Source organism: Eucalyptus grandis, chromosome 6 (genome assembly GCF_016545825.1).
Source record: "Eucalyptus grandis isolate ANBG69807.140 chromosome 6, ASM1654582v1, whole genome shotgun sequence".
In the NCBI taxonomy this organism is placed as follows: domain Eukaryota; kingdom Viridiplantae; phylum Streptophyta; class Magnoliopsida; order Myrtales; family Myrtaceae; genus Eucalyptus; species Eucalyptus grandis.
In genome coordinates this window covers 40,853,120-40,866,777 of record NC_052617.1, presented here as the reverse complement: position 1 = coordinate 40,866,777, position 13,658 = coordinate 40,853,120, and the positions used below count along the sequence as shown (strand labels likewise).

Sequence of the window (13,658 nt, the reverse complement as noted above, 5' to 3'; positions counted from 1 at the left end):
ATCATCAACATCTCCAGCATAATCTTTATCTGTAAATCCAAACAAATCTGCATTTTCTCCCTTTTTATAGAATAGTCCAAAATTTTTAGTTCTTACAAATAGCGAAAAATCCTTTTTGTAGCTTGTAAATGTAACTCTGTTGGGTGCTCCATATACCTCTGCTTATAAGGCTCACAGCATGCATGATTTCTGGTCTTATCCCTGTCAAATACATTAGGCTTCCAACAATTTGCTTGTAGAGAGTGCTATCCACCTTGCTTCCATAAGGATATTTCAAGAGCTTCAATCCAACTTCAGTTGGAGTAGTCATGGGGTTACAATTATTCATTTAAAACCTGTCCAAAATTTCTTGAACATACTTCTTTTGAGACATAAAGATTCCAGCTGCAGATTGAATAACTTCTATGCCCAGAAAATAATGCATCAATCCAAGATCAGTCATCTCAAATTCATCTATCATAGACTCTTTGAATTTGTCAAACATGGCACTATCACTCCCAGTAAAAATAAGATTATCCACATATAAGCATACAAGAAGCAACTTTCCACCATCACCAATTTTAATAAAGAGTGTATGCTTATATGGACATTTTCTAAAACCTTTCTTCAAGAAATATGCATCAATGCGACTATACCAAGCTCGGGGAGCTTGTTTTAACCCATATAGTGCATTTTTTAATTTATAAACTTTATGTTCACTACCGAGCTTCACATAACCAGAAGGTTGATCATGTTGGCTGGGTCCACCTTCATGTGGGGCCCAGCCAGCATTAAATAAATAAATAAATAAATAAACAAAAAGAAAAGAAAAGAATAAAAGAAGTGGAAGTTGGGGTCGTGCGGGGTGTGCGTCCAAAGAGAGGAGAGAGAAAAACCGAGAAAAGAAAACTGTAGCAAAGGAGAAAGAGAAGAGAGGAAGAGCGCTGCAACTTTGCGGCTTTGATTCAAAGGCCAAATATTGTCGGAATCGGCTCAAATTTCAGTATGTTGTTCGTGAGACCGAGGGCTACGAGTTGATGGTTTTTTTTTCGTCGAGAACCGTCTCCAAATTCTCCAGTTGCGGTTAAGGTTTTCTTGCTCCAAACTTATTTGTCTACCTATGTGGTGAGAAGAAGATGATTGTAATGTTGATGTTGAGACTCTAGTGTGTGACTAGAGAAGAATACTTTGTGTATCCTGCTATTCTTGGTGATTAGTGGATGTTTTTGGGCGGTCCGTGGTTTTTCCTGCATCGGGTTTTCCACGTTAAATCCTTAGTGTCGTTATTTGCTTTGTCTACTTATTATTTCGGCGTTATATTTGCATTTTGTGAGGCTATATATTGCTGGTTGTTGCTGGGGGTTAAGAAAATTTTAGTTGATTTAGCTTCGGGGGAGAAATTGATCCTGGATTGAGTTTGGCCGTGGTGAATTGTTGTACTCGGGTTCTCCCCAACAAGTGGTATCAGAGCACGGTTGAATTTTAGTGTTAAATGGAAGAAACCAGCAGCACCATGTTTAAGTTAAATGCCTCGAATTATTCTATTTGGAAGCCTCGGATGGAAGATGTGTTATATTGCAAAGACTTATTTGATCCTATTGAGGGTGATGAAGCCAAAGGAGATAAGGAAGACAAAGAATGGGAGAGAATGAATTGGAAAACAGTTGGGTTTATCCGACAATGGATTGATGATAGTGTTTTTCATCATGTTGCTCAAGAAACGAGGGCGGACACTTTGTGGAAGAAATTACAAGATCTTTATGAGAGAAAAACTCCACAAAATAAAGCTCTTCTAGTTAAGCGACTTGTGAATTTGAGATACAAGGAGGGGAGTAACATGGTGGAACACTTGAGTGAATTTCAAGATGTTGTAAATCAATTGACAAATCTTGAGATTGATCTTGGTGATGAATTGCAGTCATGCTTATTACTTGGTACTCTTCCTGATAGTTGGGACACATTAGTTGTAGCATTAAATAACTCGGCTCCTTTTGGCGTGCTTTCTATGAGCATGGTTAAAGAAAGCTTGTTCAATGAAGAAACAAGAAGAAAAGGCTTGAATTATGCCTCTACATCGGATGCTCTTGTTATAGAAAACAGGGGGAGAAGTCAATCAAGAAGGTTTCAAAGAAATGATATCCGAGGCAAGTCAAGAGGAAGGTCGAAATCAAGACCGAGGAGGAGTGTCAAGTGTTATAATTGCGGCAAAATGAGACATTATGCAAAAGAGTGTTGGTTGCCAAAGAGAGATAGATTCCATGATAGAAATGGAGATCGAAAGAAAGAAGAGAAACAAGCTACAACGGCGGTTGCATCCGATGGCGATATTGTGTTTGTATGTGATGACGGATATGTGAATTTTACATGCCAAGACTCTATGTGGGTTGTTGATTCCGCAGCTTCTTTTCATGTCATCTCACGGCGTGATTACTTTGCTTCTTATCGCGGCGGCGACTTTGGTTGCATAAGGATGGGAAATAGTGATGTTTCCAAGGTTATTGGCATGGGAGATGTTTATTTGAAAACTGATGTCGGATGTAATTTGCGTTTGAAAAATGTGAGACATGTTCCGGATATTCGACTTCACTTGATCTCTACAGGTGCCTTGGATGATGATGGTTATTGTAATTCATTCTTTGATGGCAAATGGAAGTTGACTAAAGGTTCCATGATAGTGGCAAAGGGTAAGAAGACAGGCCCTCTCTACACCATGCAAGCTGACTTGATTAAAGAAGAGGTAAATGCAGTGGAGGATTTCTTGGTTGATTTATGGCATATGAGGCTGGGTCATCTTAGCAAGAAAGGACTTGAAACTCTTGCTAGAAAAAACCTTTTACCTTTGAAGGAGAAAAATCTAAAGGAATGCACTCATTGTCTGACTGGTAAGCAATATAGATTCTCATTTCATAGTTCCTCTCCACACACGAAATCAAATGTACTTGATTTAGTTCACACTGATGTTTGTTGCATGGATGCTAGAACTCTTGGAGGTGCATTATATTTTGTGACATTTATTGATGACTATTCTAGAAAGGTGTGGGCTATTGCTTTGAAATCTAAAGATCAGGTACTTGAGGCATTCAAGCAATTTCATGTCAATGTGGAAAGAGAAACCGGGAAGAAGCTGAAATGTGTTCGAGCTGACAACGGTGGTGAATATAGAGGCCCATTTGAACACTATTGCAGGGATTACGGTATCAAGCTTGAGAAGACTGTTCCAAAAACACCACAGCATAATAGAGTGGCAGAGAGAATGAACCGGACAATTAATGATCAGATTCGGTATATGCTTTCTCATGCGAAGTTGCCAAAGTCATTTTGGGGTGAAGCGATGAGAACAGCAGTAGACTTGATAAATCTTTCTCCATCGGTTCCTCTTAAGGGGGATGTTCCGCAAAGAGTTTGGAGTGGCAAAGATGTTTCCTACAGCCATCTAAAAGTGTTCGGTTGTCGGGCATTTGTGCATGTTCCAAGAGATGAAAGATCCAAGCTTGATGACAAGTCTAAATAGTGTATCTTCTTAGGTTATGGACATGAAGAGTTTGGCTACAAGTTATGGGATCCAGTTGCAAAGAAGGTCATTAGAAGCCGAGATGTGGTGTTTTGTGAGTATCAAACTATTGAAGACATTGACAAGGTGGAGAGACTAAAGAATACAGCTCAATGTTCAGTTAGTTTCAGCCCAAATCCTTCTAATGTTGATAGAAATCATGGAGGAGAAGTGCAAGGAAGTCATGAAGATGGTGAGTCCTTACATAATGTTGATTCTTCAGCTGATACAGGTGAAATAGCTGAGGAAGAGCAATCTATCATACCTCAAGTTAGAAGATCTGAAAGAGAGCATAGGCCTTCTAAAAATATTTGCCACATGAGTATGTGTTACTCACGATGCGGGGGAGCCGAAACTTATGAAGAGGCTATATCATGTGAAAGAAAGAATGAGTGGCATGAAGCCATGCAAGAGCAGCTTAAATCCTTGCATGAGAACCACACATTTGAATTGGTGAGGTTGCCTCAGGGTAAGAGAACACTCACAAATAAGTGGGTGTACAAGTTGAAGACGGAAGAAAATAGTTTACAACCACGATACAAGGCTAGACTTGTTGTGAAGGGCTTTCGTCAAAAGAAGGGCATAGACTTTGAAGAGATTTTTTCACCGGTTGTAAAGATGTCTTCTATTCGAGTTGTTCTTGGGTTGGCCGCCAGTTTAAATTTAGAAATTGAACAACTTGATGTAAAGACGGCTTTTTTTCATGGAGACCTAGAAGAGGAGATATATATGGAGCAACCAGAGGGTTTTGAAGTTGAAGGCAAGGAGCACCTTGTATGTAGATTGAGGAAAAGCTTATATGGTCTCAAGCAAGCGCCTAGGCAATGGTATATGAAGTTTGAGTCATTCATGGAAGAACAAGGATACGGTAAGACAAATTCCGATTCTTGTGTTTTTATGAAAAGATTCTCAGATAATGATTTTCTTATTCTCCTACTTTATGTGGATGATATGTTGATTGTTGGGCATGATGCCAAGAAAATCAAGAGTTTGAAAAATGAGTTGAGTAAAGCTTTTGCAATGAAAGACCTAGGCCCGGCTAAGCAAATCTTAGGCATGAGAATTACTCATGATAGGAAGAATAAGAAATTGTGGTTATCTCAAGAGAAGTATATTGAGAAGGTGCTTGAAAGATTCAACATGAGCACATGTAAACCGGTGAGTACTCCACTTGCAGGCCATTTCAAGTTGAGTAGTAATGAGTGTCCTTTAAGTGAGAAAGAGAAGGTTGAGATGATGAAAATTCCTTATGCATCGGCCGTGGGTAGTTTGATGTACGCCATGGTTTGTACAAGACCGGATATGGCTCATGCAGTTGGTGTTGTGAGTAGATTTCTCTCTAATCCAGGTAAGGAGCATTGGACCGCTGTTAAATGGATTTTGAGATATCTAAGAGGCACTTCTACACTTTGCTTGTGTTATGGAAATGCAAAACCTGAGTTGAGTGGCTTCTCGGATGCGGACTATGCCGGTGATGTTGATTCCCGAAAATCCACATCGGGTTTTATAATAATCTTTGCAGGGGGAGCTGTTTCATGGCAATCGAGATTGCAAAAATGCACCGCTTTGTCTACAACTGAAGCGGAGTATATTGCTATTATCGAAGGAGGTAAAGAACTTTTGTGGATGCAAAAATTCCTACAAGAGTTGGGCTTGAAGCAAGAGAATTTTGTTCTATATTGCGATAGCATGAGTGCCATCCATCTTAGCAAGAATCCGGTGTTTCATTCAAGATCGAAGCATGTTGATGTGAAGTATCATTGGATCCGAGAAAAGCTAGAAGAGAAGCTCTTCCTACTTGAGAAAGTTCATACCGACAACAATATGTCCGACATGATGACCAAAGCCTTGCCCGTGATGAAGCTTGATGCTTGTAGAAGAAAAGCGGGCATGACGAATCTTCCCACATGAGGTGGAGGGGGAGATTTGTTGGCTGGGTCCACCTTCATGTGGGGCCCAGCCAGCATTAAATAAATAAATAAATAAATAAACAAAAAGAAAAGAAAAGAATAAAAGAAGTGGAAGTTGGGGTTGTGCGGGGTGTGCGTCCAAAGAGAGGAGAGAGAAAAACCGAGAAAAGAAAACTGCAGCAAAGGAGAAAGAGAAGAGAGGAAGAGCGCTGCAACTTTGCGGCTTTGATTCGAAGGCCAAATATTGTCGGAATCGGCTCAAATTTCAGTATGTTGTTCGTGAGACCGAGGGCTACGAGTTGATGGTTTTTTTTCGTCGAGAACCGTCTCCAAATTCTCTAGTTGTGGTTAAGGTTTTCTTGCTCCAAACTTATTTGTCTACCTATGTGGTGAGAAGAAGATGATTGTAATGTTGATGTTGAGACTCTAGTGTGTGACTAGAGAAGAATACTTTGTGTATCCTGCTATTCTTGGTGATTAGTGGATGTTTTTGGGCGGTCCGTGGTTTTTCCCGCATCGGGTTTTCCACGTTAAATCCTTGGTGTCGTTATTTGCTTTGTCTACTTATTATTTCGGCGTTATATTTGCATTTTGTGAGGCTATATATTGCTGGTTGTTGCTGGGGGTTAAGAAAATTTTAGTTGATTTAGCTTCGGGGGAGAAATTGATCCTGGATTGAGTTTGGCCGTGGTGAATTGTTGTACCCGGGTTCTCCCCAACAGATCAACAAATACCTTTTCTTGAAGATCACCATGCAAGAATGCTGACTTCACATCCAATTGGAAGATAGGCCATGAATTCTGCGCTACTAATGCAATTACCAATCTGATTGTATCAAGTCTTGCTACAAGTGCAAATACTTCTTTGTAATCCACTCCAAATTCTTGCTTGTAGCCTTTCGCCACCAAGCGCGCCTTATACTTATCAACTTCACAATTCTTGTTCAATTTTGTCTTATACACCCACTTGACTCCAATTGTTTTGTGTCCTTTTGGAAGATCTGTTAACTCCCAAGTGTTATTCCTCTCAATAGCTGCAATTTCTTCATCCATTGCTATACTCCAATTTTCTTTTTGTACTGCTTCATCAAAAGTTGTTGGATCACAATATGAAAACAAAGCAAAATGGATAAGTGGATCTTCATATTGATCAACTCCTGTTACTTCATAATCACTCATCCATGCAGGCCTTCGTCGAACACGATGAGGCCGATCTTCAGGTTCCGCAGCTATTGCTGTACTTTGGACACTGCCTGTGGTGATTTGGGTTGTTGTGGATTGCTGCACCAGCTCATTTTCATCTTCAAAATTCGTTGGAATTTGCTTACCAACACCTTGCTCACCCCACGACCAAGTTTGTTCTTCATCAAAAATCACATCACGGCTGATAATGATTTTCTTGGTCATAGGATCATAAAGTTTATAGGCTTTTGATTGATCACTAATGCCAAGAAAAACACATTTGATTCCCTTGTCATCTAACTTTTTCCTCTTTTGGTCAGGAACATGGGCGTAGGCAATACACCAAAAAATCCTGAAGTGATCTACTGCAGGTCTTTGGCCGCTTCATGCTTCTTCTGGTGTCATATTTTGAACAGCTAGAGTGGGACTTCTATTTAAAATATGAATGCTCCAATTGATTGCTTCAGGCCAGAAACTTTTTGGAATTCCACTTCCCTTCAAGAGACTCCGCACCATATTCAGAATGGTATGATTCAACCTCTCACATACGCCATTTTGATGTGGTGTATAAGCTGCTGTAAGTTGTCTCTTGATGCCATGTTCCACACAAAAATCTATAAACTCAAGTGAGTTATACTCTCCACCACGATCCGTGCAAAGGACCTTTATTTGATTTCCTCCATCCTTTTCAACAAGTGCTTTGAAGTTCTTGAAAGCTGCAAAAGCTTCAAATTTTTCTTGCAAAAAATACACCCAAATCTTCTAGCTAAAATCATCGATGAAGGTAATAATATACCGTTTACCTCCATTGGAAATTGGAGATATTGGTCCACAAATATCTGAATGAACCAACGCCAACGGACTTTTTGCTCTCCACGATTTTCTTTGTGGAAATTGAGCACGATGTTGCTTGCTAACAACACAATCTTCACAAATTTCCAAAGGAGCAGAGATTTGAGGAAGACCCTTCACCATCTCTTTTTTATATAGTGTTCGCAACCCACCGAAATTAAGATGCCCATAGCGAAAATGCCATAACCAGGATTCCTCCTTCAATCTTGCAGAGAAACATGAATTTGTAGTGTTGTGTAGATACAATGGAAACATCCGATTGCCCGTCATTTTGACTTCAGCAATTAAACCCAACTTCTCATCTTGGATTCTGCAAATCCCACCTTTAATAGAGATTTCATATCCCTTCTCTTGTAGCTGACCAGCACTTAACAGATTAGTTTTCAATTCAGGGACATACAATACATTTGAGATAGTTTGTACCGAAGTCCATTTTGGATGAATTGCCACTGTTCCTTTCCCCATCACTGACACAATGGAATTATCACCAAACTTTACGGTGTTTTTGTACGTTTCGTCTAGATCAAAAAACATTTTCTTGTTTCTACACATGTGATTGCTACAACCAGTGTCGAGATACCACATGTTTGGTTGAGTTTCTTCCTTCTCATGGCACACCATCAAAAGAGATACTTCTTCTTCTTTTTCAGCAAAGTTAGTTCTTTCAACTCTTTGTTTATTCAAATTAGTTCGACATTCAGATTTGTAATGCCCATACTTGTGGCATCTAAAACACTCCACTTTGGATTTGTCTGCTGACCTTGGCCTAAAACCAGTTGAATGTCGTCCTCCACGACCTCTTCCTCTCCCTTGGAAATCACGATAGGAATAGCTTTCAGACTTTTGATCAAAGCTGAAGCTGCTACGATCGTTGTTCTCCCTTCCTCTGCCTCTTCCTTTGTTCACCCTTGCTGCTGATGAAGAATGATCTCAAGTTGAGACCTTCAAAGCTTGCTCTTCCGTCTCTTGTTGTAGGAGTTTTTGTTCATGAACTAACAAGGATCCTTGCAACTCATCAATGGAAAGTTCTTCAATGTCCTTGGCTTCTTCTATGGAACAAACAATAAAGTTGAACTTTGGTGTCAACGATCGAAGAATCTTTTCAACGATGATGACATCCTTCGTCTTGTCGCCATGAATCCGCATCTTATTAACTATTGCCATTGTCCGAGAGAAGAAATCTGTGATTGTCTCTCCCGACTTCATTCGTAGCATTTCAAACTCTGAATGAAGCGTTTGAAGTTGCTGCCTCTTTGCTCTTGCTGAGCCTTGATACTTTTTCTTCATGGAATCCCATATTTCCTTGGAGGTATCATTACAAAGAATTATCTCCAAAATGGATCTGTCAATTGGTTGGAAAAGATAATTTTTGGCCTTGAGATCCTTCAATTTTAATGCATTCTAAAGTCGTTCTTTGCGCTGCCGTTAACATAACTCCTTCATCAGGTTCGGCAACTCCCAAAGAAACAACATGCCAATACTCCTTGGACTTGAGAAAATTCTCCATTAGCATGCTCCAATGATCATAGTCACCATCAAAGTGTGGAATAGCAGGTTGTACAAATGTTTCTTAGGCTATTACTGCTGCTGCAAAATAGAACCACCACAAAAGCAACCTGCTGCTGCTACAAACGAAAATAACTTGCTGCAATACTCTCCCTTGACTGCTGCAAACGAAAGTACTTGCTGCAATAAAAACTCTCTTTTGGTTCTCACCTTTTTACAGCACTCAAACACACTTTTCTTCCTAACCTCAGCTCTGATACCAATGTTAAAACCAGAGGAGATGTAGATTTGCAAATATGCACAAAAGCAGCGTTAAAAACAGAGGAGAACAGAGGAGATTTTTTTGATATGCACAAAAACAGAGGAACTGTCTGCAAAACCACACACGCTAAAAAAAAACTGACACCATAGCCTTATAGGCTTTACAAAAACAAATAACCACCATATCTCACTAACTTTACACGTACAACAACCAATCCACATAATAAAAGTGCTTAATAGATTATTAACACATAAAAAACAAACCATAAACATTGACTCGTTCAACACTCCTCATATTCTAGCAGGCCAAGCCGGGCCCCAATCGGTGAGTCGATGTCGTCGATCACGATGACCTGGGCCGCAGCACGGGACTCAAAGGCAGCCGCGAGGATCTCGAGGGCCTTGCAGGCAAGTGGGATGAGCTCACAGTCGGCGAGGAAGACCTTTGCACCGGAGTGGCGGAGGATGGTGGCGATGTTGGCGGAGCTGAGGCGGGTGTTGATGGTGTTGAGGATGGCGCCAGTCATCGGAACGGCGAAGTGGACCTCGTACGTGGCCGGTATGTTTGGCGCCAGGATAGACACCTGCCATGGGCACCCAAGGACATGCATCTTGTCGTTATTTCTGACCCTTTTTCTAGTCAAAGATTAAATGAAAAAACTTCATTCTGTGCAATCAAATACTTACGTATCATATTTAAAGTGCACCCACATGTCGGCATCCTATTCCGTGCCTGAAAATTGCATATTTCTTCTTACCAGGAACCAAACAAAAACGGAAGTCATCGTGAAACTGGCCTCCAAAGAGCTTTAAAACACACTAATTCAAAATGCTCTGATTTGGCCACACATGTCATTGGTACTGCAGAATCCGAATTCATCTTTCTAAATTGAAAACTTTGAGACACTTAGTAATTCCAAACGGAAACGGTATACGTATGATGCCGTTCTTGGTGACGTTGAGGGAGCGTAAAGAGGAGGCGAGACGGAGGCACCGCTCATAGGTCTGGCCCCAGGTGAATCGGGTGGACTCGTAGACGACGGAAGTACGAGCGGCGTAAACGGAGGCCGCCCTCTTCAGGAAAGTGAGTGGGGTGAGCGGCACGTAGTTCGCTTCGCATTTTGGGAGACAATCCATTGCGCGCGCACTCGTGCCTTTGGTTCTAAGAGGGAGAGGTTACTTTATATATGGCTTGTCGTGCCAGCAGATCAGTTCGGGTAGAGCACTTATTTAGGAAGGCTCACCGAACACTGTAGCTACTTACTGACTAAGATCATTTCTCCGTCGCGAGTTAGCCTTCAGCACCTGGCCAACAACTACAGATTGCAGAACTAGCACTAGCTGCTACCGCCATGAACGGAAATAGCATTCTACTATCGCAGCCGAGATGCTCCATGTCTAGCCAAGTAGCATTCTCCTTCCCCGTTCCAATATCCATGACTTAGCCCAAAGCATGCGCTCTAGGACCAGATTGCACAGCCTTAAAATCGACATCGCCATTAAATGCACCAAGGACTGGAGAGCTGAACCGTGAATTCTGGTCTATGAGCTTGAGCGCCGTGTTCTCAACCGTGAATTCAGGAGTGAGCTGAATAAAAGGATTGTGAAAGCAGGCTTCGGTCGCTGAAGTCCGTGACCAGGAGGGTATGGTTGGCAGCACCATAAGTACTGCGAATATAACCCCCGACGGTCGCATTGAAGAGAGATGTGGACTCGTTGCGACCGGCGAGGAGGCTATGACCCGGCCTCTACCTCGGTGTAGTGACGATAAGCAAGCTGAGGCTGGACGGCCGCCGTCCAGATTTGTGGTCGTTGGCCACTGTTCAGTAGCCCTTTGCTCGGTTATTCGCGGGCCCGTCCGTGGAATGGGGGGCGCTCTTTGCCTATCCCGGGCTGGGCCATTTGCCATCGATATCTCTTTGCATCTATGGTCTCTACTTTCGAATCACCCCGACGATGGTCGCGGCCATCTTAGTGCAAATCTGACTGGGTTACGGCGACACCATAACAGCAAAAGCAACGCGTACAAATGGCCACCTTTGTGGTGGTTGTGGCGACGAGGATTGTCCCAAATCATCTCGTCGATTAGGGCCTTCTTTTGTCTTTTTAATCTTTATTTGATTCTTATTAAGGTCCATTTGTTTCGCAGAAAGTATATTCCTAAAAGACATTTTCTCATTTTTCTGGCGTTTGTTTCGCTTAGAAAAATCGGTCTAGTCAGACTTTTCATACTCAACAAAAATGTTTTTCTACAAAAACTTGAATTTAGGAAAATGATTTCCTCTTCGAAAGAATTGGAAAACCTTTTTCCATTAATCTTAGGATCCTTAGTTAATGGAACTTTTATTCCGATAAAATTATTTTTAAAAAACGAATTTTAAATTATTATTTATTTATTTTCTATTATTATTATTTTTCTTTCATTTTCTTTTCTTCTTCTCTTTTTCCTTTCTCCTTCTTTCTCTGTCGGGTGTGTGTCTTGGCAATTGCCAATAGCTCGGTGACTAGCCATGATGTGGGTTGGCAAACTCGAGACTCGGTCAATCCAAGCGAGCTAAGCTGGTTGAGGTAGTCAAGCTTTGGGTTTGCCAAATCCAAGCAAGCTCACGGCTTGACCGAGTTCACCGAGGTCGAGGCTTACTAGCTTTAGGCAAGCTCGGGGTTAGCCAAGGCATGGCTTGCCAGATTTAGGCGAGATTGGGATTGAAAATAAAAAATTGAATATTTTGAAATTAAAGAATTTGTATTTTTTTAAATAAAAAAAATATTAAAAATTCTAACTTTTTGCTTAAAATAAAGTAGATTAAAATCATTTTCCACTGAGATGCAAATGTCAAAAAATATTTTCGATCATATATTATCAAACATAAGAAAACTAAGCGTATTATTAAAAAATACTTTTATATTATCATTGAGTTTTTCATGAAACAAGCACATCTTTAATTTCTATTCTAACTCCATCCTAGGTCAAACACACACACAGTTAAATTGGATATGTTAGTATCTGCTGTTATAATTGACTTTTTTTTTTTAAACATATGTTGGAATATTAGAAAGTCCAATGGTTTTTCTATTCTAATTGGATTTTATTGTCATAGTCCAATTTCTCACTTGCCCTCGTCGATCGGACAGTGTGGCTTTGTGTCATCAGAGTTGAGTATGTGAGATGGAAAAAGGGGTTGATATAGCTAGTTCATGGCAGTGGTACCACGGTGCTCGTGCTAGAAATCCAGGATAAGGTGATTCTTAGAAGATCTCTGAAGGTGGAATTTGTCTCGTGCAAAAACTTGTTGGTAGCTAATGCCACTTTGCTGATGATGGTTGCAACAAGTGTAAACTTATTGTGGTGCTGAAGTAATCTATAAAGCTTGCTTGACAGACTGAATTTGAGGTAAATTGTGTGTGGCGCGGTCAATTATAAGGATGCGACTCACCAAACTGTCACTGAGAATGATCTATCGGTGATCTATCGTGGGAAGGTTGGCCTAGTGTTCCAGCTCACCAGACGCCGCATAGGCTCATCCTTGACCATGAAAGTTTAGGCCCAAGACGATTTGTTTTAGAGCAAGTTTCCCAAATTGTATGGGCAGATGCTAAGAATAAATCTGCTGCCACGATTTCAACAAAAAGTGAAATTTTTGATGGTTTGCTAAGATCAAGAGAAATCTAGTGGACGAAGTGCTGCTAAAACAGCGCAATTGACTCGAGATGCCACACTTCTCAAGGAAAGGAGAGCATGGGTGGTTGAAGTGGAGCGGCCTGTTTCTTTGGGCGAGCATTTGTCATTCATTCATGTAAGCCGTGAGGGAGTGGAGCGTTGCAAAAAATGAATGATATCTTAAGATGGGCCACCGACGGCTGAAAAAAAGAGTCCATGATCATCAAAAAATGGAATGAAGAAGTGAAGAAATGGGTATTGCACGACACAACAGTCGGATAGAAATCCCGATGCCTCTCACTCTTGATGTTTTTGCTCTATTTGCTGAGCTCGCCATTTTTAATCACTTTGAGAGTGTGTTTGCTTCAGAAAACTTTATGTCGAAAAAAATAATTTTACCAAAATTTATTTTCAAAGATAGTGATCGATTTTTCTTTATTTGGTTGTAAGCATGAAAATGAGAGAGAAGTAGTTTTTCAATATTTGGATTTTACTTCCAAAAATATTTTCCTTAAGGAAAAGTTATGTTATTAAATTATATTAAGGAGACTATAGATTATAAAGAAATATGAAGCTATGAATTCTCAATTGTTAGCATAGTGAACATTGAGTGTATGATAAAAGTTCCAAGTTTTATGAAATACTTTTAAAAAGAAAATATGGAAAAAAGAAGATGTAAACTCTAGTAATTATAAACATAGACATACATGATATTATTCAATTTTCACATCCTTTTTCTTTGGTTTCGAAATCAATGAAGT

The 13,658-nt window shown here is 40.4% G+C and overlaps 1 protein-coding gene across 1 annotated transcript; it reads right to left on the bottom strand.

Annotated features, from left to right (window-relative positions):
• Window positions 1-9,520: 9,520 nt before the first annotated feature.
• LOC104452005 (trans-cinnamate:CoA ligase, peroxisomal-like) lies at window positions 9,521-10,376 on the bottom strand. The gene is made up of 2 exons (XM_039314573.1): window positions 10,137-10,376; window positions 9,521-9,823 (listed from the first exon to the last, which is right to left on the bottom strand). The coding sequence occupies exons 1-2, from the start codon at window positions 10,374-10,376 to the stop codon at window positions 9,521-9,523; spliced, it is 543 nt and encodes a 180-aa protein (XP_039170507.1).
• Between the last annotated feature and the right edge of the window lie 3,282 nt (window positions 10,377-13,658).